At 42.8% G+C, this 24,630-nt stretch overlaps 1 protein-coding gene across 8 annotated transcripts in view; it reads left to right on the plus strand.

Moving 5' to 3' along the window:
* ACOT7 (acyl-CoA thioesterase 7) overlaps nt 1–24,630 on the plus strand; it is a 142,419-nt gene that overhangs the window by 4,634 nt on the left and 113,155 nt on the right. For 3 of the 8 annotated variants that reach the window (XM_029579036.1, XM_029579039.1, XM_029579042.1), the window contains exons 1-3: nt 9,340–9,392; nt 9,532–9,649; nt 14,441–14,597. In XM_029579036.1, the coding sequence (XP_029434896.1) occupies nt 9,355–9,392; nt 9,532–9,649; nt 14,441–14,597 (313 nt within the window). In that variant the 5' untranslated portion in view covers nt 9,340–9,354. Of the gene's footprint in view, nt 1–5,885; nt 5,968–9,270; nt 9,393–9,531; nt 9,650–14,440; nt 14,598–24,630 lie in introns of those variants that run through there. The other 5 variants (XM_029579041.1, XM_029579043.1, XM_029579044.1 and 2 more) reach the window with 4 other exon arrangements.

Genomic DNA, 24,630 nt, shown 5'->3' on the forward strand with positions numbered 1-24,630 from the left:
TTATCCTGAATAACTCCAGACCATGAGATGGTGCTCTTGCCAAACGCTGTATCTAAACTTTCAAGACTTCACAGTCCTGGTTATATGGCAAGGACGGAGCTGTGAACACAATAGCTGATTTAGCCTGTCACTGTCACTTACAGGAAGGCTGTTTTGTGCAAACCTTCGTATGAAGGCTGACCACATCCCGAATGAGATGATTAATGCTATTTTAAGTCTAGAAAATACCTGCTAAAGGAGGTGTTTCAGTCTGTGACAGATCTGTCCTAACTAGTGGAAACACTTATTGACTCTGTCTTTGACTTGGTCTTTATAGTTTTGTCTGCCATATCATTTGTTTCAATGCCACGGACATGCACTTCCTTAAATTATTTATTTTGTAGTTGTATAGTGAACGTGGGGCAGCTGCAGTAGTAGGTATAGACAGATATCGTCTTCTACTGTAATTGGAGACGAGAGTAGGTGTGGTGTTACCTGTTGCAACCTGTTACAAAGACAGGGCTAATGTAACTGTGCCACTGTTTTTCTACACGTGCTTGCCACATAATGCCTTTGGATTTTGGCCCATTTTCCAGTGCTTTCTGTTGAACATTAGGAAATGGTTAATCTGAAGGCAGTTAATGTATATAGTTGTGTGCAAAAGTTTAGGCACCTCTGCTCAAATTGTGTCGGTGAATCTCTGGATGAATAGAAGCTGGCATAACTTCTGCATGGTACAATGTTAAACACCAAATGAAAAACAGCATTTGATATACTTATTCTTCTTTCACACACCAAGATATTCCTTTTAAAGTAGCACGCGTTTTAACCGGAAAAAATAAGTTCGATCACATCTCCCCAACCCTAAAAAACCTTCATTGGCTACCTATCTCACAAAGAATTAAATACAAATCCTTAACCATCCTACATAATGAAATATACAAAGACAACAATTCATCCCTGGACAACATGATTACAATCCATAAATCACCCCGTTCTTCAAGATCTTCGGACAAATTACAACTATTCATTCCTCCTCTCTCATCTGCAAAACTATCTTCGACTAGACATAGAGCCTTCTCTATTGCCGATCCAAAAGAATGGAACTCTATCCCAGGATACCTAAGTTCCATCAAAGATCCCAAAAATTTCAAAAAAGAACTAAAAACATGGTTGTTTAGACAATCATACACAGAATGATATGATCTATATCTATATTTAACAATTTCAACCTCATCTTGAACCCTAATACTTCTGTACAATAAGTTTATGCAAAATTTAAAACTACTTGGCATCTTTCTAACATGTTATTCTCCGCTCTTTACTGAGATGTTATATGTTTATTTTACTCGTTGTATTGTATTATATTTATAATTTATATCTGTTCTATGTAATGAAGTTGTTACACTGTAAACCGGAATGAAGGCTCCCAGCTATATTTCGGTATAAAAAAGAACATAAATAAATAAATAAATCTGCACCTATGGAAGGATTGTCATAACACCCGTGTCATAAAAAATATCAACCTATTGAAACACTACACGTCTTATATAATCGTAGGTCCGCACAAATATTATACTTTTAAGATTTTTAAATTGCAGATAAAAAGAGCACTAAGTCACTTCCCTTTTTCACTCAGTTGAATATCTTGTGTTAAAAGGAGTATCTTGTTGTGTGAGAGAAAAATAAGTATGTCACACTGTTTTAAATTTGGCATTGTTTGTGGTGCATTTGATTCAAGAGATTGATATTAGTGGCTGATTTTTTTTTTCAGCGTTAATACATCTTTCTGCAGTATTTAATGAAAGTTTACTATTTATATGCTGATTTTAACAGATTGAAAACAATTTATAAAACCTGGACACCCTTCTAGTTGATTCATTACTCCTTTTTTATAAGGCCCAAAATGTTGATTGACTCGTTAGGCCTTCAATTAGTCAGGTGAAGACAATTCCACCTGAACAATTACTCTGACCCTTCTAACATCTCTGGTTGTGATGATTGTTATGCCTTCTTTTAAGAACTATGAGCTCTTCCAAGCAGAAGTCTAAGGGTTTGACAATGAAGATAATTGCCTCTTATCAAGGTTTCGTTTTGCCTACTTTAAACAATGACTTTTGAGATGTGGTCCTTAAAAAAAAATTATTGACAATTCTCCTATGCAGAACATTGTTGGGTAAGCGATGCTGTACTGTGGACGTGCACAACCCTAGTGCCGGCTTGTATATATATCAGGATCTCCACGATGAATACGCATAAGATAAATTTGCATGCACTGCCTCCATAGTATGCAAATTTTTATCTCATGCACATTCATTGTGGAGATCCTGAAAAGCTGACTGGCTGGGGGTTCCCCACGACAGGTTTGGGAACCTTTGCTCTAGCGAAATAGGTCATGATATGAAGCTCAAAGGGGGTAGGCTGCAAAGTAACATAAGGAAATATTTCCCATGCACCTACTAATTCCTAATTTGCATACAGCATTCCCTCATTTACATGTGGGTGTGTGCTAATTTTAGAGCACACTCACTAATGCCCTCTGACCCCAGTTTAGCGTGCCCACTAAGGGACCGATGCAATACAGTGCACTCAGCTGGACGCGGGTTAAATAGGCACTGATCCACCCCCTAATGCCATAAGGGGATTAGCGCCTATTTAACGCGCGTCCGCGGAGTGAATAGGATAGCGCTCATCACATGCAAATGTATGTGAATGAGGCTATTACTCATTCACTCCAAACCAAAAAAAATAAATGCGCATCTCAGATGCGCATTTATTGCTCAGCTTTTAACGCCTTCCTGGGGCAGGCGTTAATAGCTGAGTACATTGAAAAGTACAGAAAAGCAGAAAAAACTGCTTTTCTGTACTTTTTTAAAGTTAAAAAAAAAAAAAAAACCTCAGCTGGCCGCATTGAAGACCGATGCTGCTATGCTCAGCGTCTGTGTTCATAACCAGCAGAACGCTGGTAACTGTGGGGTCGGGTTAGCAAGGAGGCGCTAAGGTCGCACAAGCGACCCTAGCACCTCCTTGCTAACGCGACCCCCTAATTACAATATAGCACGGTGTCCCCTCTTGCGGCCGCCATGCACGCGTTAAGAAAGCGGGCGATGACCTTTCAGCGCCCGCTTTCCGCTCTTTTTTTTGCATCGGCCCCTAAGGGCTTAGTGCTTGGCATACTATTTTTATTATTATTTTTTTTTTTATGAAAGCTAAATGGTCTTAATGTGCTTGTAAAGCTTTAGTGCCTAGGCCCTGAGGTGGGATCTGTGGTATTGCAACAGGAAGCAAACTGCCCTACTAGACGGGCCTAGCTCTTATTATCTGTGATCATTTTCTCTGTTTTATCTTCTTTGGCCTGAATGCTCATTTCCTTCCTCTTATCTCCTCATCTTGCCAGGATGAACTAATTCTCAAGTATCTTGATTGTGAAATAGTTTAGAAGTAAGATCTGGGAAAGTTGTGAGCATTACCTCCCATTTAATAAGACTTGGCAGGAGTTGTTGCTTGTCAGACTGCAGAAAATGATATCCTTCAGTTATATTAAACAGGTGCAATCTTTCATTCAGCCTTGAGGTGCTAAACTCAGAGAGTGAAATTCCAGCTTCATAGCGACCATGTGCTGCCTTAAAAATGCTATTACAGAGGAGCAATCAAGATTGCAGTGTGTTTAACTGCCTCATAGAGATAGGCATGCCAGTGTTTGCAGAAGTGCTCTTAGTGTGATAATACTGATGAGGCAGATTAGAAATTCTGTTGTTGGGACGGACATTTTGCAGTTTATTCCATTTTGGTCCATATCTCAAGAAAGATTTAATATTACAATGTCGCAGGTGTGGAAATTTATAAATATAGTTAGCAAAGGAGCAGCAATCTTGCACATTAATACAAAGCCAAAAAGGTGAGTACTGTGCTGGCCTTGTACTAAAAGCATGCATGTATCGTTTAAGAGAGAACTAGGGGCAGTGGTAACTGGTGGGCTATAGGAGGTTTGTGTGTTTTTCAAGAGAGAGCATTTTATTGAACAATCTCAGTGGTTATTTTAGCCAGGTGCATTGATATTCAAATGTATTATGACCCCATTAGTGTAATATTAATACTATTTAATATAATTTAAAATACTGCCAAACTTTAAGCCCTATTGACTGTTGCCGTCGCATATCTAGGAGGAAGGAAATTGACAGAATGATCCTTGAAGTGGGAACAGGTCTCTGATTTGCAGAATGTGAGTGGCTTGCTCACATTTAACAATAAATATCTATGATCTCTGTCTTGTGAAAGTTGGATGCATGGCTTGCAGTATTATCATTGGAAGTGTTGGAAAATGGCACTTCTGCAATTCCCTCACTTTCAGCACATTTTGTTTCTTTAAATTTCTCTGCAGGGTTCGTTTTGTTCAGTAGCTTTATTTGATAGGACCCTTGTTTCTCCAGGTTATATAAACAATTTGAGAGATTAGACCATTGTCAGCTGTAGTTCTGGGGAAAGGTATGGAACAGTAAAATGTGTAACCCACTCTTCTTATTTCCCTTTGAAGGCTCAACGTTTATTTATCTTTTTGAAAAAAAGGTGTTTACTTCTAATGGGCTTCATAAAGTAGCATTTCAACCTAATTTATCGAAAAGCCCACTGCATTTAAATAGATTTACATGGATGTACAGATTTTATAAGTGGCAGAATAGATGGAAATCCATTTTTCCCCCCCAGGACTATTATGGCTACTACATAGTAAATATGGCAGATAAAAACCAAATTGGCCCATCCAGTCTACCCAGTTGAGATGGTTCCACTTTGGTTAGCTCAGCATAACTCACCCATATACAACCCTATACCAGTTGCCCCCCCCCCCCCCCCCCCCACACACACACAACTGGCACGTTCTTCAATCTTTTTCCTACCACTGCTCTCCATTCCAGTCCCAAGCATGCCCAGAATCTGTTAAGTATCGGCCTTCGCTGCTAGACCTTGTAACTTTCCCCTTTGAGTTTTACAAGAATTCATGCAGGTCACCCCCAGCTTCTTAGAAGCCTGATGCAGTCTTACCATGGCAGGGTTAGGGTCATACCCGCGTCTCCTTGCAGGTTATTCCGGTGCCTTCTTAGAAGTCCGATGCAGTCCTACTACCGCAGTTAGGTGCGTTATCCCTTTTGGCTACCCCCATGACCTCTGATGCTGCTAGTTCATGCAACTACGACTCTGGTCAGAAAGCAATAGACATGAATAAAAACCCAAACCAAGAACAATTACAAATACGTGAAAACTTACAAGTATTTGGGAGAGATGACTGATGATTGTTTAACTGTACAGAACTAACATTGAATGTATCCTTTTTGTGCTGATGTAGCTAATTAAAATACAGTGGTTTGGAAATATTTTTTAATGTAACCCTTAGTGGGGTCTGTTAAGTCCCGAGGGCACACGATCTTATTTATATCTTCTGGGGCTGCTCCGGCTAACCATTCAGTCCCACTGGCGACCACTTTTCGTCATCTAGGCCATAAGCGAGAGTTTCCCCACCGTAAAAAGAGCACTCCCCCAGGGGAACGAGTGTCGGCATGGGAGTGAATGGTTAGCCGGAGCAGCCCCAGAAGATATAAATATGATCGTGTGCCCTCGGGACATAGAACACCCCACTAAGGGTTACATTTTAAATTAGAGTGAATTTCCAGACTTGGGATGTAGTTTGTGACTGCAAGCCTGGTAAATGAGATGGTGTTTTGGGTGCTCTTCCAGCTGCTGTTGCAGCGAGTCATGGTGACGGACTGGGAATCCGCCTTCAGACTGAGTAATACAAAAAGCTGGCGAGGCACTGCCTCGCCTCAAATGTGACATCAGCAGAAATGGTATGCAAATTCAGAACGAACAGCGCTGTTTTAGGAAGTAGCCTGCACACCTCACTGATTCACAGCTTTGCCTTTCTTTGCAAGCTTGTTCGGTCTTTTTTCCCCTGACTTCATGGCTTATCATCTTGGCAGGCATTCTACATGCAAGGTTCTTTCCATATTTTGCTATTGAATCTTAAATTTACATCAGAATTTTTATGGTTTATTATATTTTCTGTTATCATTTGACTGAATGAAAGAAGAGTTAAAGTGAGAAAGAGTTGATTGAATGTTCACCTTGAGGCTGTTGACAGTATGCAGAGAACTGAATTAAGCAGATAAGCTGTCTGTGGTTAACATCTCCCAGCTTTATAGGTGCCCCCAGGTTCTTATATATGAGTTGATGCTGTTAAGCCTTGTCCCTAATTTCACCTAGAGTTGATTTAGACAAATTATTGAAAGGCAATAATAATCTCTGATTACATCTTCTGGATAAGCAGAAGAATGACTTTTCTGTAAGTCAATTGTCTACCAGTTAGAAAGCAAATAAATACTATGCGCTGTACATTATGTTTGCAGACCATGTACCAATCCTTCGTGATAACCATTCTGTTGTTGTTAAGACTTCTCCATCTTCTGTAGCTGACTTGTTCTTAGCAGAACTTCATGTTATTTACACTTTCGAATAATAGAAGGACTAGGGGGCATTCCATGAAGTTAGCAAGTAGCACATTTAAGACTAATCAAAGAAAATTCTTTTTCACTCAATGCACAATAAAGCTCTGGAATTTGTTGCCAGAGGATGTGGTTAGTGCAGTTAATGTAGCTGGGTTCAAAAAAGGTATGGATAAGTTCTTGGAGGAGAAGTCCATTAATTGCTGTTAATCAAGTTTACTTAGGGAATAGTCACTGCTATTAATTGCAGCAGTAGCATGGGATCTTCTTAGTGTTTGGGTAATTGCCAGGTTCTTGTGGCCTGGTTTTGGCCTCTGTTGGAAACAGGATGCTGGGCTTGATGGACCCTTGGTCTGACCCAGCATGGCAAATTCTTATGTTCTTATGTCCAGGCTGGCCAGAGGAACAGAAATGTGAGCTGTTTGAACTGATTCTCCTTTAAGTTAACTAATAACAAAACAGCTGGCCAAGCTGCGGGGCCCCCCTGTTTGTCTTCTGCGTGTCATAAGCAGGAACGTTGGGGTAGATTTTCAAAAGGTTACGCGCGTAACCCCCCTGCGCGCGCCGAACTTATCTTGCATAGGCTTGGCGGTGAGCGCAAGCCCCAGGGCTTTCCTGGGGGGGGGGGGGCGTGTCGGGGGCATCTCATGGTGGCGCGTCACCCGGGGGTGTTCTGGGGGCAGGGCCGCGGGCATGGTTCCGGCCCCGGGGCGTGGCCGCGGCCTCATGACCAGCATGGCGCGCCGGCAGCCGGCCCGTGGGCACGAGTTACGCCTGCCTCAAGCAGGCGTATCTTCTGGAATAAAGGTGGGGGGGTTTAGATAGGGCTGGGGCGTGGGTTAGGGAGGGGAAGGTGGGGGGAGGCGGAGGGAACGGAGGCTGGCTGCACGGTTCGGTGCGCGCAGGCTGCCGATTTTGCTCAGCCTTGCGCGTGCCGATCCCGGATTTTAACAGATACGCGTGGCTACGCGCGTATCTATTAAAATCCTGCGTACTCTTGTTTGCGCCTGGTGCACGAACAAAAGTACGTGTGTGCGTAAATTTGTAAAATCTACCCCAATGTGTAGATGCTTTTGAAAAAGGTACAGGGTGCTGCACTGTGCAGCCTGTTTATAGGAGCCACTAAGGTATTAGAATGACAGGAAGTGAATGGGAGAGCAAATATAGATATCACGATAATTGCTTTCACTTAGCTTGGGCGTATTTGTGTTTAAGTTCACTGCCAAGACCTTTCACCCACTTCTAAACTACATTGCTTGTCTTAAAAAAAAGTAAAAAGGTAGTCCAGTCTGCTAGCTTTCTACATGTTTACATCCTTGCATATTAGCATCATCTTATGTGCATAGAAATCTCAGGAGCTCTATTATCTTTTTTTCTATTAAAGAGCAGGATTTCGGAGTTCATTTTAGAACTAAATAATTTCATTTTATAAACTTTTATTGTGTCAGTTATGATGAAGTTTGGGAAATGGGTATGGCTATTCTTTACCTTTTATGGCTGGGCCAAGGACTCAGAAGATTACCAAATTAAAGAAAATGAATAGTTTTTGGGTATCACTTAATTTAGCGGAACTGAAATAGTTTATCATTTAGACAGTGCATGAGGATTTCCCTTTGTCCGAGTGTTTTTTTTTTCTTTTATGGCTTTCTCTGTAGCAGAAGGACACTCCAGTGTTGGATTTTTGGGAAGATACTGTGTGCCTTTTGGGTGACTTCAGTTTCTAGGACTTCAGCATCATTGTTCCAAATTGCTCTGTTTGCCAGAGACCCAAAGACCCGTTTTGATCCTAGAGGCTGCCCGGCTGTTCAGATGGATCTTGTGCATTTTCTACGCATTGCCTGGTTTGTACTCCAAGCTATGACCTGGCAGAAGATAAGAGCAAGGACTCTTTCTTTTTTTTTTTTTAATGTAAAAATAGATAATCTACAATGGGGTACAAAAGTCAGGAAGATGTCCATGTGGAAATTTAGACTATGCTTTAATTGTATTTTATTTTTTGCAACTTCATGGGTGTAGCTTGCTTATTGCGGCGGCTACTACCCCTAACTAATCAAGCTAGATATTTCACTTGGATGCAGCTCCATCACTGCTCTCTACATTAAAGGTGGCAGTGGAAGGGAAATAGAACCAAGAGCTAAGAGAAACAGATAAGTATGAGAGAAAAAATGTGTGAAGCTTGCTGGGCAGACTGGATGGGCCATTTGGTCTTCTTCTGCCGTCATTTCTATGTTTCTATGTTTCTATGTAATTGATGACGGTTTGCAAAAATAAAATCTTGAGATTTTTGCTTAATTCTTTCTACCTTTCTAAAATGATATGGGGGTTGAAGTTGATAGTCTGTTTTCCTTCCATCCAAATTCCCCTTGTAACTTACAATATCTTTTTTCTTTTTCATTAGATGGCAGTCCCTTCATAACACAAAGCTAGAGCGTGATCTTTTCCTTATCATTGGGTTTCATATGTTAGGTTACACTAGTGTGGTGCTGAGTATAGGGACCCAGGGAGAAGTTACTTTAACTAACAGACTGCACTGTCATTTCTGCATGTCTAGTATTTTTTTTGCAGAAGCTATTCAGTTTGCTTTTCTAATTTTAAAGCTAATTTTATAAGGTCGGGATTCCTCCACAAAGTTAAACATTTGTGCTGTATGGTGCACTGAATCCCAGAAGCGATGTAGCCTGTAGTGTGTCTATGGTAGCTCTTTGTTCTGCAGTCTTTGGGAGCATAGGGTGAGAGAGAGTTTTATTTATGGTCTCAAGGCTTGATTCTGAGGTCTCGCATGCTCCAGGCACGGCGGCTATACACACCTGAAAGGTTGGATCATCTGATTCTGAATCTTCTGACGTGTAGACCCCAGGAAAAGACTTGTCCTAGGCCCTCGATGGAAAGAGCAGAGCTCATTTTGATTTCCAGGGTTAGGTAAATACAAGCCAGAAGGGGTGGATCTGGTGGAGTTATCCGAGCTGTAAATCATAGGGGCAAGAACATTAAATCGGGGCTTTTTTGTTGCTGGTAGAGGAATAATGCTTGACAGTTCTTTTTTTTTGTTTTCCTACAGAATAATGCGCCCTGATGATGCAAACATCGCCGGGAACGTGCACGGAGGAACCGTTCTGAAAATGATTGAAGAAGCGGGTGCCATTATTAGCACGCGGCACTGTAACAGCACGCCGGGGGTAAGCAGAGAGCCGAGCGGGAGCCCAGATCTGAGCCTTCATGGAGAGTTCACCCGCTTGCTCCATTTCTTGACTGCCCTTACAGTTAGGAAATGTAATTCTTTTATGTTTAACCTCATTCTTCCTTGCTGCCATTTTAAATTTTGTCCTAACTCTGTTAGAGAGAGAGAGAATAACTGACCCTCCTGGAATCCATAATAAATGCGGTGGGTTCAATTTACCCCGATTTATTTGTATTTTTTTTGGGCTCTGGAGGCCACATTTTAGAAATATGCCAAATAATAACTTTCCTAAACATGGGAAAGTTTCTCATAAAAGGAAAATATTCCTCGGGGCCTGAAAAAAAAAGGTATTCACAGCACTCAGGTAGAGGACCTTCCAGGGCTGTTCCTTTTCTAGCCTCCACTTTTTTTTTCACAGTCCATCTGCCCTTTTTATTTGTCTTCAGGAGCCCTCAGACCCAAATATATTTATTCCTGCTTGAGGCTGGCCTAAGTTGAGACCAAAACAGTGTCAGAGATGCGCAGCTCCCACTACTTCCCACAGGAACGATCTTTGACACTTGTAAAACCCTTTTAAACTTCCAGAAAAATAGGAAAGTTTTCTCTTACTCTTGTTTCAAGCCGCCTGGCGGAGAAGTTCTGCCCAGAGCTGGGCTTCCTCCTGAGGGGGTCACAGAAATGCTGCTTTCAAACACAAGTTTTCTTCATCCGTAGCTGCAGGGGAAAGGGGAGCAAAGCCGAAATGAAGCTCGTCGGTCTGCAAAAATGGCAGTCCTTGCCCGATCTGGCAGAAAGTGGAAGGCGTAGAGCACTTTGCAGTAGGGCGTCTGGTTATAGATTGTGGTTTAAAAGGTCTCCGTGCAGAGAAAGGGAGACTCAGGATGGCAGATCAGGACTGGAGGGTCCGTCTCGGCTGCCCCCTCTCAATCTTTGGTGCAATTCTATATATGGCCCAGATGATTTTTAGCTTTCCCGTCACCTCTTCACAACCAGCGACGCTCTGTGTTCATCCCAGGCTTTCCTGGCGCTGTTTCTTATGTACGTACTTATGTGGATTTAGCTCCCGCCTTAGTGCAAGGAGAGTTGTGCTCGGGCACAGTAGGTGTTTCCCTGTCCGTAGAGGGCCCTTACCATGTAAGCTTGCACTCGACCCATGTCTGCCTCCCCCGGGATGCTCTCCCATGCATCCATCACCCTTTCTGTGAATTAAACATTTCCTGATGTTTCTCCCCAGTCTGTCCCATGGACCTCTGGAAAAGGTTTGCTTCGTGTGCATTACAGACGCCTTTGACGTATCTGCATGTCTCTGTCACGTCTCTCTTGCTGTCGTACTATATATAATTTCCAAGGCAGTGGCTTATAACACATTGCTGTGCTTGTAAGTTTGGGAGCATTTTTTCTTTAAGAGCGCCATCTAGTGGAAAGTAATGATATGAGAGACTGCAGCGATGCCCATGCTGGGTTAGGAAAGCAGCTGTAACTTCACAGTTGAGCTGCCAGGGGCATGCAGTATTCTAGATAGAAAATAATAATGCTGGGTTAGGAAAGCAGCTGTAACTTCACAGTTGAGCTGCCAGGGGCATGCAGTATTCTAGATAGAAAATAATAATGCTGGGTTAGGAAAGCAGCTGTAACTTCACAGTTGAGCTGCCAGGGGCATGCAGTATTCTAGATAGAAAATAATAATGCTGGGTTAGGAAAGCAGCTGTAACTTCACAGTTGAGCTGCCAGGGGCAGGCAGTATTCTAGATAGAAAATAATAATGCTGGGTTAGGAAAGCAGCTGTAACTTCACAGTTGAGCTGCCAGGGGCATGCAGTATTCTAGATAGAAAATAATAATGCTGGGTTAGGGAAGCAGCTGTAACTTCACAGTTGAGCTGCCAGGGGCATGCAGTATTCTAGATAGAAAATAATACATTTTTTTTCTGTGTTATAATGTTATTGCTTTGGTCCCTTCTGCAGTGCATTTTAGTTAGACTTTATGAATAGAAACATTGAATTTGAGAGCGTTGACACATGTACCTCAATCCTCTCTTAAATGTCTTTCACCAGAGCCTTCACAAGTTGGTCTACGTATTAGAACATAAGGTGAATCCCAGTTAGAATGCCGTAAGCTCTAGCCTTAGTCATTGCCTTTATCTGTGACCTTAGGGAAAAAAACCTCCCTGCAGCATAAACCGGACAATAGTGCTAAGCTACCAGTACTACTGTGAATATTTATTCATGAACTTTTCTTTACTGACATTCGTGGAACACATCATGCCGGTTTACATTGAACTGAAAGGAGGAAATTACAATAAACGGGAAGGGGGGGAGAGGGGCCGGCAAGAGGGGAAGAGCGAAGGGAGGGAGGAAGGTGGAATGGAAGGGGGTGGAGAGGTAATTAAGATTGAAAAAGATAGGAACTGCAAACAAGAGGAAAATATGTATACCAGGAATTATATACCTATGTGTACATCTTGTGTGGCACTATATATGTCTGTGAGACATCTTGTCAGTTATGGTTACTGTCCTCACTATAATAATTTCGGCGGTGGAAAAGGCTGTAGGGAGAGGTAGGGCAGGGGAGGAGCTAGAATTATGGAAGGGGCTTGAAGGAAGGAGAAGGAAGGAAGAGCCAGGTGGAGGTGATGAGGGGAGAGAGGCTATGTTTGGTTCTCATTTTGCTTGAAGAGCCATGTTTGGACTCCTTTCTTAAATATGTGTATGGAAGGCTCTAGACGGAGGAAAGAGGGGAGGGAATTCCATATTTTTGGCGGGCAGAGGTAGTGGTCTGGAAACAGTGGTTTCCATTATCCACTGGGGACCAGTAATAGTTCTCTCCATAGGCTGCAATATTGATGCAGCTCTTCCTACCAGCAGGCCTCCAGTGATGGCCAATCTAAATGTTAATTCTCAGGCAGCGGGAAGATCTCAACTAGAATGGCCCGGTCATGATGAACCTCAGACATGTCAGACGCACCATACGTTGAGCAGTCAGAATGGTGTCGGCATCTATATATATGTGTGTGCGTGTGTGTGCGCATGTATGAGGCTGGATAAGGATAGCTCCTTTGGCAGAAGTCACCTTGACTGCAGAGATCTGATAACCCTGCTGTACTGTCTGACATTTAGAGCTTCCTGGGCAGAATAAGTAGAAATAAAGGTCGATAGACAAAAAAAAAACCAAACCAAAAGAGCTGATGCCTTTTTTATTGGACTAACGTAACACATTTCTTGACTACTTTTGTGGGAATCGCACGCCCTTCCATCAGGACAGAACCGAAATCCATCTGCTTTGCAAAGCTAGGCCTGGGCGTTGTTCGCCGCGTCTCGCCTCCTCACTTTCCACTAGATGGCGCTGTTCAAGAAAGAATGCCTCCGGACTCCCATTGCCTGTAAATGCATTTTGTTTCCGTCTGCGGAAGGGAGGGTGACACCCGAAAGCCAATCAATCAAGAAATGTATTGCTGCTCCGGTGAGGTATCCCTTTGTATGTTTTCTTTTATTGCTGTTTAGTTCTGCACATTCAAGTGGACTAACGTATCAATTGCACTGCTCCTATGCAGAATGAAGAATTAGAGACCGTGAGCTCGTTCCTGTGTTCCACCCCCCATTAACCTCAGTCCTTTTGTAGCGCCTCCCAAATGCTGTGTACTTTATTTTCACAAGTATTTTTGCAGTTTGTATTTTTTTTGGATTTAATTAACCCATACAAGCCACCAAAACCATAGGTGTATCTCGCAGCGCTGTCATCAAGCTGGATGGTGGACTTGTTACTGCCTCTTTCCCCGTCGAAGCTTCATTGTCAGGAGTGATTGTTAGTAAAAGCCCTCTTCCTGCCTGATCATTTTTTTTAGTAGTGCCACCGCTAGGTGGTGCTTTAGCTTTTAGCATTTCTCCCCGAATAAAGGACCCCCCGCAGGGAAGCACAGTATCCAGCTAGGTCACAGCCTTTTTCTTATTTTACCCCTAATCTGATTAAGATTATAGTGTTTCTGGAAATATATCTAGGAAATCCTTTGTGTTAATAGTTCTCTGTATTGCAGTTAATGGGGAAAATGAAGCGAAGCAGTAATCAATTTGCCTCTAGGAGAAAGATAATCATTATATAATAAAGGGCCTAACCAGGTTATGCAATTTTTAATATTGTAAACTGGGAAGAAAATGATTTCTAGCCATTTTTCTTGGATGCTTAGCATCCTTGTACTTGATGCACTGAAAACTAAACCCGGCGACGGACAGCGATTGCCGGAGAGTGGATTCTGGGGATGGTGAGGTCTGATGTGGCTCCGTTGAGGTCCCCAGCTGCAAGCGTGAGGTCTGAGGGAATCCCTGGCACGAGACTGGCCACTGCCATGCTTTCAGCTGCTTTCAGCAGGTCAGTTCCGATGAGGGGCCTCGGGCCACCTTGCAGACGGTGTCCAGCCATGGCCTTTCCGAAGGATGTACAGTGAAATCACAGCAGGAATGGATTGCACTGGACCTTCGTAATCTCAGTATTTCCGTTTTAACAATCACTGGGTTTCACTCATAAGGGACTCCCCTCCCCCACCCTATTCTGTGCCTGTGGAAAACAATCATTATTGTGTAAAGTCCATTGTTCTGTGTATTGCAACAGCCTCAAAGTAAGTAAACAGCGTGTTCGGGCGGGAGTCCGCTGTGTCAGTCCAGGTATAAAGAGGCACTGTTGTGGGATCTTTCAACGTGCCACACACAGCATAATAATGTGCAAACTGCTCTGCATTCTGCTTTTTTTCTGGGAAAGTAATCTAAGCATGTGAATCTCATTGTCTTGTGCAATTCTAGGAGCGCTGTATTGCGGCCTTGGCTCGTGTGGAACGCACAGACTTTGTTTCACCCATGTCTATCGGGGAAGTGGCTCACGTCAGTGCCGAAATCACCTACACCTCCAAGCACTCTGTGGAAGTCCAAGTTAACGTGTTGGCAGAAAACATTATAACAGGTAACTCCGACTTTGGTTTGATGGTGTATAAGTTGAGCAGATATGTTTATCTTACCCAGTCCAAAAGAGCCGAATTATAAACCTGTAATGACCGTTGGAGGTGGTGTAGAGGTAAAGGATACGCTGGGAAGCATTCTCCTTATGCCATCGCCTCCCGTGTTAGACCTGCTTTCCAGGTTATTTCTGTTTAAAGCACTGTTGGCGTATTTTCCACAAATAGAATTGCTGCTGGGATGATGACCTCGTGCACCTCTGTGGCCAGTTCAGGTGGTGCCATGCGTGTCGCCGTCTAACAAAAGTGCCATCGCATGACTCGTAAAGCAGACCCTGTAATACCCCAACCCCAGAGCACTCGGCCTCTGCCTGACCTTTCTTCTGCTCTTCATGGGGACAAGTTTGGCTTTCCTTTTGGAGTGTTCTCCCAAAGTGCAACTTACAAAAACCATCTCCAGGGAATGAAAGGGCAAACTAAATCTAAACATGGAATTTTAAAATTAGCATTAAATAATGTGTGAAAGCTTGGTATGTTAACAAATTTATATACGGAGAAAGAGAAATTTATAGCACATCCATCGTACGGACACTGTGTGATCTCTGGCTTTAGCCTTGATTTCCCTTCGCTGTGCTTCACATTATGGGTTTGGAGGCCTTGCCCATTGGGGCTGGTCAGGCTTTGGGGATCCCGGGATGATTGCTGCTGCTCTTATGGCAGCGTCTGCTAGCCAACGAGGTGCTGAGGGTGCCCCTGGGTGGAGGCACCCCTCTCGTCTGAGCCACATGACGGTTTCCCGGCGCTACCTGGTCATGCCTTCTGTGTTGGAGGTTCCACAGGTGGATAAGTGAAAAGGGAGAAAAAGGCAAAAAAAAAAAAAAAAAGCTTTCTGACAGTCTTCTACCTTTTGAATGTTGATAGCAGTGGGAGGCTCTTTCATCCATCCAGCAGCCTTTCTCTGAATAAATACTTCCTGATTTCTCCCTCTGCCAGCCTCACATTGTGACCTTTTATTCTAGAACCTATTCTCCACTGAAAGTTTTATGGTTCTTGGATGCTATTTATACCCTGGAGGTATCTGACTGTGTCTATTGTGCCTCCTCCCTCCTGCAGGGTGCATTTATTAGGTTCTTAAATCTCACAGGTCTGACCATGGGATAAACACAGCTCTCGGGGAGGATAAGGCCGTGGCAGAAACGCTAAATGAGTTTGGTGCTTCAGCCTTTACTGTGGAGAATGTTGGGGAGATTGAGAGCTTGAGATAAGCACAGAGGGTCCTTAGTTGTCAAAAGAGGAGACAGCAGAAAGCACGACCCAGACACACATTTAAATGCCGTATTAGCCCGAGCCAACAAGAAGTGTTGGGACTGCCAGAATCTTTGGCAAAGAGATGAATATGAGATGTGAGAAGTGCTTGCAGTAACGCAGTCATCCGAATGGCCAGGGTTTGTCTGGCAGGCTACGAGTTCTGTAATTAAGTAGCCGGGTCTGTCTGGCAGGCTACGCAGTGGCCACACTGCTGGCTATTTAGTGCATTAGCGGAGTATTGTTGTTCGGCATGGGAAGGGAGAGGAGCTGGGTGTGAACCAAATGGGGGATCTTGTGTGCCCTGTAACCAAGATGGTGGAATGCAAATGAGAAAGACGTAACAGGCTATCACGGATAAAGAGAAATCTTGCAAGGGGTCATGCTTTGTGGCTAATACCTGGGCAGGCTAGATTAACTTTTTCTGCCATTGTTCCCTATGTTCCTGTAACCCATGGCGTGACCACGTTTTGACTTCTGTGTGCAGTTCATGTCTGGTGACCAGTAGACGATATAGGAGAAGTGCAGCCAGAATTATAATGGGGATGGAGCGGCTCCCTTATGAACAGAGGCTAAACAGGTTAGGGCTGCAGTCTGGAGAAGAGATTACATGAATGAGGTTTATAAAATCCATGGCTGGGGAGAACAGGTGAATGATAGGACTAGTGCTAGGGGATGCTCCATGAAACCAGCAGGTAGCAGATTTAAAACAAATTGGGGAAAAAATATTTTAGCAATCAATGCAAAATTAAACTATGGAACTTGTTGCCACACAGCATGTGGTCAAGTCTGGTAGTTCAGCTGGGTTTAAACAAGTTTGAACAGGTCCACTAATAGTTATTAGCCAGGTGGGCTGGAAATGGACCTGCTGGGTGTTCCCAAGAGACCCGTGCTAGATGCTGGGCTCTATGGTCCATGGGTCGGGCCCAGCACGGCACTTCTTATATTCTTATGAGTGTCTTTTCTGGCATTTCCTCATTAGTAGAGCATGTGCCTTCTGACTGCATGTCTCAAGCTCCATGCACTATACTATAGCCTTTCGAAAATGTGTTTTATAATTGGGCAGGCGCACATTCTGTGTGAGATAATGTGTTGGAAGCAGGCAAGACAAATCCTTGAAGGTTCACACTGTGAGCCTGAAATCAGTTTGCTTTACTTTCACTTGGTTAGAAGCACTCTCGGTACTGTTTGAGGGGGGTAATAGGATGACCCGCGTAGCGCTGCCGTAGGCTAATGCTCGAGTGGGCTACCAGACAGCTGGCCTGCCTTAAGCTGCTCTAATATCTTCTCACAAGCATTACTGTACGGGGAGGCTATTTTTAGACCTAGAATATACAAGGGAAAGCGCACTTATGTGATTATTGTTTAATTCCTCATCTATTTTTTTTTTTTTTTTAAGAGCAGATTGCGTTGGCTGTGGTTTCCAAACAAATGCATTCAATACTGTGCATTCCCCACGGGACTTCCTTTCAAAAGTCAATATATGTATCTGTCTCCTTTTGTAGATGACACGCTGAACTGTGGGGGTGAATAATGAACTCCATTTCCTCACTTACAATTAGTACTATTCATCTGCAGCTCGGAGACAGGATAAGTATTGTCCCACGGTGTATTGCGTATTCTGTTTCACTTGTAACTGTGCTGGAAATAAGGAAAAATAGAACTGAGGCACCTTAGATATCTTAAATCCTGGCATCAAATCTTTTACTTCTAAGAGTAGGCGACCCCTGCAAAAATGATACGGTTTACCTCCAAAAATCAGCCTGGAAGGAACAATCTAATTTCTGTTATGGTTTAGTCTGTGAATAATGAAATGTGGACTCATTGAAAGTGACAGCTGATCCAGACACCTTCTCTGTTTTCCCTTCAAACTCTCTATCAGACATCCTGTCTTCAGGATGACCAAGCTCTTTTGGTCTCTTGATGTGCTTTATTACTATTTTGCATATGCAGCTCCCTGCCCAGTGCTGTCAGAGTTGTATATTTTTGTTCTTTTTTTTGCCTTTCTCCTCTTGTGCGTTTAGCAGGTCTCTGACACCCAGGAGCGAGCGCCGCCTCTGACATACGCTGCTGCCGGTAGGGTCCGCCGCTGTGCCGGCAGCTGTCTTCGTTCTCTCCCTCCCCAGGCTTCAGCATGCCGCCTCCGCAGCTTTCCCGGGCCCGACAGGTCCCCCCCATGCTGCAGCGCCAAAGCCCCGTGATCTTCAGCAGGAAAATAAAACTGTCTTCAGCTCCTGCAAGCTGGTTTTAAATGAGCTTAAAGTGTCCGGCCCCACTGTTGGGCCCCTGCCCCACCCCCATGTTGGGGTGGAGCTGGGGGTGTTACAAATGTCTGCACCGTTTTTCTGAACCTTGTTAATACTTATTTACAAGTTGCTGTGGTCTGTTTGTAATTCAGCCATAAAGAATGATGCATGGGACGTAGAGGGCCCTGTGTTATTGTGGGTCAGTGCTCTGCAAGGTCTTCAGGCCTAGTGCTGCATTCCTGCTGGCAAAACATAAAAAGGGGAGAATAGAAGAGCGAGAGAGCAGGACTGAGGCCACAGTAAAATAAACTTGAATGATTTATATTTCTCCGGGGCCCTGTTCTTTTTTTTTTTTTTTCTCTCTTTTCTTTTTAAAGAAGACAGACAGCCCACTTAGGAGAGAGAATATGTAAAGAAGTTCTGGTGGAAGTTTTAACGTAGATTGTTTGCAAACAGACAGTTTGTCTGGCTGAAGAAATATTATGACAGAGAAGATTTCATTAAGGCCTTTTCTCTTGTGCCTACAGGAAAAGCCTTGGATAACTTGGGCCCAGTGATATGTTCTGCATGTATTTGAAGGATGATTGTAAATAAGAAGTTACATATACCCTAACATTCAGAGAAGTGAAGCAAGCATGGAATAGATAGACCCCCCCTTCCGAGCCTTATAATTGTTGCAGGATTTCTATTGTAGAGCTTATTTCTCACAGCTTTGATGAAAACTTTGATGCTGAAGTTAATAATAAAATTTGTAATTTAAGGTACTATATTGTTAATCTGTGATACACACATTCAGAGCCAAATGTCCTAAATATTTTTCTCACAGACGCAAAATGGGAAATCTGGCCACTAGTCTGTAAGATATTCCCAGTATACACTAATATGGTCCTGCTGTAATTGGAGAGTAATCGTCTCATTATAGAAGGTTTTTGCCTTGTTTTGTAAGTGTGGGGAAAGTCGTTTATAAATAATGTCCAAATGTTTCAGCCTTGCAACGTTCACACTCTGCCAAGTTTATTTTAAAATGATGCTTTTAATTGATTACCAAATAGATTTATAACTAGATTGTCCGGTGGGTAGGTCTCTCCTAAGATAATCCAAGATGGTGAACAGGCATCAGTGGTTTGCTGTGTCAGCTTTGTTGTGCCGGCCTGAGTTGTTCTGGAAGGTTTCATTTTTTCAAGTTTCCTTACCTCATGGTCAGGAGAAAGAGAGAGAGACCCAAGTCATCTCCACCCATTATATCTGGCCCAAAGGATCATTTTGTCACTCATATATCTGCAACAGAGCATCTTTGGGGGAACCAGCAGGGAAAACTCTGGAATTTGTTGCCAGAAGATGTGGTCAAGCCCTCTGGCAGAGCTGAGTTTAAAAAGGGTTTGGATAAGTTCTTGAAAGAAAAGTCCATAACCGGTTATTAGCCAGGTAGACCTGAGGAAAGCCATCACTCATCCCTGGGAGTGGGCAAGAAGAAACGGATTTACTGTTTGGAGTCTGCTGGCTACTTCTTAGAGATCTGGTTTGGCTGCTGGCTTGAGGAACCCTTGCTCTCATAGTGTCTCTTATATCCTTTGAAAGGGTTGTCGCTGCTCTTCTTGGACACAGAGATATCCATGAGCCTGGGGTAGCAGATGTTGCCCACAAAGCCGGCTGTCAGAGTTTTCGGTGGTGCTTTCCCTTGCCCAGCCACTACCAATAAGGTTGTGAGGTCCAGGCCAGCAGGAGGAGGAAACCGCCAGGGCCGCTATTGTGCAGGACCTGTCACCTTGGGGAGTGACTGAAAATGTGGGGGAACCCTTAGATTTTCTCAGTCTTTGGTATGTTTTGATAGCCCTCGGGCCAGTGGATTGGGAAGACGTTTCTTTGAGTCGGGCTGCTCCAGGAGCTATGGCTTTGTCACCAGCTGCATCAGTGATTTGAAGAGGTCAGATTTTCTGAAATTCTCCCAGGCCAGTGCTCACTAGACCTATGGTTTTTAACCTAGAGGAAATTTAGAAGGCTATCACTGGCCTCGAGCAATCCCTCTGTACAAATATTTCAATTATCTGAGCGGCTTAACGACTCAATCTCCAACTGCAAACTTCAAGAGCTAGAAATTTTAGATCATAAAAACCACTTGGGATCCATTAAGGCATAATGGTTAAATTCCAAGGTATTGATAGTTCCCGCGCAAAAAAATAACATGATCCTTAACAGTAAACATGAGAACTTGGAGAATGCTATTCAGTATAAAAATGTATGCGTTATTAATTTTACTAAGATTGCACTGTTTCAGTTAGGGTCGTATTCAAGCTGTTTTTGATCAAGATATTAAAAGTTGCAACTGAAGCTGTATATACCCCCAACCTCTGAGGTCTATGTACTCCCCACTTCTGGGGGAAGGATGCCCACATTACTGGAGAAGTCTGAAGGAGAGCTGATCACATCTTCCACCTTAATAGTCAATAGTCTGGGAGCTGGACAGATGTTGGGTTCTTCAGCTGTTTTCACACCTAGAAAATTCACACCTAGAAAATTCAAGTATTTCCTGATATGGGGAAGGCCATGCAAAAGAATAGGAAGAGTTATTCCTACAATTGAGAACCAGAGTATTACAAACATTAGCTTTGCTTTATTTTAAATTTTCTTGTAATTATGTCTGTAAGTGCTTGTGTTTTTTTTTCAACATTTCACTTTTCTGTTCTTTTGAGGGATAGGATAGGTCAGGGATCACCCTCAGTTTCCCTTCCACCTGCTTTTCCCCATCTGACTGATTCTCAGTGGGGGTAATACTCTCTTACGCCTGCTAGAGAGTTTAATGTTGATAGCCGCTGCTTTGTTTCTCCTCTCCAAGCCCCTTTTCCTGGTTTAAAATTGTGGCGGTTTGATTCCCTGTACATCGAGACTTGCATTCCTCGCCTTGTAGGGGCCGTGAGCGAATACTGGAGTTGGTTGTTGTTTTTTTTTTTTTCTATGTCTACTTGATGGGTTTTTCTTCTTTGATTTCTTGGATGACGATGCATAATTCATTCCTTTTTCATAACAATAGTGTTCCTGGATTTAGTGTTTGAAGAAAAAAAGAAAAAGATGGTCAGATGAGAACTTGATAATTGCTTGTACCCAGTGCCTTTTTCGAGTTGGCCTTGTACAAACCACATCAGACACAATGTACCTGGTTTATGAAAGATTCCCCGCCTTCCTCCTGCGCCTGGCACAGAACAGGCTCTGGTTCTGTGGAGTTCAAACATAAGTAGAGCTTGGGCTTTAGGGAGCCTGTTTTTAAATATAAATGCCGGGTGAATTAACATGGGCGGGTGTGTGATGGTCTGGCGCATGGCTACATTGATTTACCAGGCCGAGAAGTGATTCCGTGCAGCCTCTTCCGTTTCATTCCCACATAATGAAATACAAGAATTTTCCATTTCTGGTTTTCTTTTCTTTGTTTTCGGAATTATAAAAGTTCTGTCTATTAAGGCATTAGATCACATTTACTCATTCGCAGGTAAAGCCAGATTTCGGAATAAGTTCGGAGTTGACGTCAGCACCACCCCACCTGGCCGGGCAGCCATTTTTTTTTTCCTACGCATCGGCTTAATGTGGGCCAGCCAACGTCTTGCCTCGTCTCCTGAACATATGGACCAGTTGTGAAGCGCAGTGACAGAGAACACACGCTCGCGTGGCTCTCAGTCCCTGGACGAGGATGACACCCCCCGGCGGGGGAGGGGAGGCTGTTTTTTTTTTTTTAGCTGAGTGTTCCGGGTGCATCCCAGTTTGACTCGCTGGGTCCTGCGTATGGAGCTGCTCTTGGCTGGCTGCGATGAATCTTTGGATCTGGTTACATCTGAAAAATCTCTTCCTAGGCAGTGGTTACCATGGGAACCTATTTTCATCTTTCCACATGGCAGCTGCAGGAGGATGGGTGATGATTGCTTTAACAGTCACATAGGTTTTATTTTCCTGGTATGCGCTGACAATTTTTCTATTTAAACACCCCGGGCCTGAATTTTCTTGAGGCGCATAAGATAAAGGCTTCTATTTCTGGTTTTCGACCAGTGGCACAAACAAGTCCCCTCCTGGGCCTGATTCACTTGTGCAGGGTTTCCCAGCTCTGTCCTGGTGACCTCACAGCCTGTCAGGTTTTCAGCGTAGCCACGATGAGTATGCATGAGGTAAATTTGCATAGATTGGGTTTGCAGATTTATCTTGTGCATATTGGCTCTGGATGTCTTGAAAACTCAACTGGCTCTGGGGGTCACCTGGACAAAGTTAGGAAGCCTGTATTAAGGCTTTTTTCCCCCCCGATCTTTGTCCATTGGGTCATTAAGAAATCAGGAGTTTCACTTTTTTACTCCAGAACGTTTGCTTTATTCATCTGTGACAGAAACATGGGAAATATGCAATGCATTAATCACACAAGCAATGCTATTTATATCTTTCCTTGAATTATATTTTATGCATTGTTAATTAGCCTAGAGTAGTACAATTGAAAGTGATGTGTCCTTTAATGTGGGTTTTCTCACTATGGCAAGATCTATTTCCGTTTTATGCCTATGGGAAAAATGCTTAGTATATCTGGCCCCGTAATGGGAGCAGAATTTATTACAGCTGGCTTTTTCTCCATTGAGATCTCTTTCAGAAAGTTTGCACATTTTCTGAAGTTTACGATATCAGAATGTTTGGAGGAGGATGGCTCTCAGCCCATTGCTCTGTCCACTAGGCCGCTCCTCTTTTCCATCTTGGACTTGGAATAACCGTATGATATTCCCCTTGTCTCTCCGCTAGGATATACATTTTTAAGTCTTTCAGTCTTATTTCATAGGGCTTATGGTGCAGACTCAGAACAAATGAAATGGTAGGATAGAGAGCTAGACGTGCGTAAGTTTTGAAACAACACCAAATATATCTGTCGATCTATATATTATATATATATATATATATATACACATTTGGTGGTGTGTGTGTATGTATTTTATAAAAATAACTGGCATTCCACAGGCAAGCTGATCTTCTATCCTAGCCCCCATCCCCATTCCACCCCCTTCTCCCAATATCTAATCTAGATAACCTTGTGGATCCATATTTTAAAAAATGCTTTCACACTAGCTATCTTCAGCCTCATCTTTTTATATCTCTAAAGGCCCGATTTATGAAGGCCTGTTTTTCCCCCTCATTTTCTGTCGGTAGGAAAAAAAGCTCAGTAAATCAGGCCCTGAGTGTGAACTGTCTAAGAAGAACCTGTCTATTTATTTATTTATTTATTTAAGGGTTTTTATATACCACAGTACGTAAAGAAATACATCACCGCGGTTTACATTTAACAATAACTTAGCAACAGGCTTTACATTGACATTATTAATAGGTATTAAATAAACTAAATTCCATATAACAGTTTTGACGGAAAACAGGCTGAACAGACTGTGGACCATCCAATAAAGTATAACATACAATTAAAATATTGATGTAACTATTAAACCTTAACAAACCAACACAAAAACTAAATAATAATTCAGCAAGGAATAATAATAATTCAGCAAGGAATTCTTTAAGAAGTCGTCACTGCAGGCACCATCCATTGATGCTTTCATGCAGATTATACCGCCATTTCTCTTTATTTTCCGTGAGCAAATGATGGCAGTACAAATGTATGAATATACAAGACCTCTTGAATTTATTGATTTGTTCCATGAATGAATTGCTTGTTACTCCTGCTTGTGTTGAAAAGATTGGTCAGAGCATTCCTAATGTTTATTTTCTTGGAATCCGTGACTGCATTTAGGGAAACTTTTGTTGGATAGAGTGTCATAAGGACATTTTGCTTTACTGGAGATTTATGAGGGTTGCATGACCTCCCTTCTTGATATGTTTCAGAGGTAAATGGGCTTCTGTGCCTTCTTCCTCTTTATTTGGAAATTGTAACTTTACTGGATTTGTCATAAACAGAATTTAGAAAAGCTGTGTTATTTTCTTTTGATTTCTAACCACTTGTGTAGTGTTAAGTTTGCAATCTCATTTTAAAAACAAATAGTTCAAGACTGTATTGCACAGGTCAACCGACATACTGGTTTATCACAAAGAGCCATTTGGTTGACTACAGTAATTGACGAGACACTTTGTCTCACTTCACTGTAATAAGCCCATTAAAATAGAGGCAGTTGGCTCCTGGTGTCTCATGGAAAGACATGCCTGGCAAACAGAACTACTTTCTCCCCATTACTTGATGTGAGGGATAAAATCTAGCATAAAGTTTTTTTAAACACAGAAGATAATTGTAATTTGATTGCCCGGCTGTGCAGCTGTCATCTTCCATGACGGACACAATTACAGCCTAGATGAAACGCAGCTGCACTCTTAGGTAAAAGCCTGGGAGAAGAACCCGGTTACAGGTTGGGCTTGCTGTCGGCAAAACAAATCGGGTGAGAAGCTGAATGCACAGATAAAGGTGGCTGTCTCTCTCTCTCTTTATAGAGGGTTATTCCATTATTGGAAAGTCCTTTATGCTTTGAAAAGAAGA

Source organism: Rhinatrema bivittatum, chromosome 15, assembly GCF_901001135.1.
Source record: "Rhinatrema bivittatum chromosome 15, aRhiBiv1.1, whole genome shotgun sequence".
Taxonomy (NCBI): domain Eukaryota; kingdom Metazoa; phylum Chordata; class Amphibia; order Gymnophiona; family Rhinatrematidae; genus Rhinatrema; species Rhinatrema bivittatum.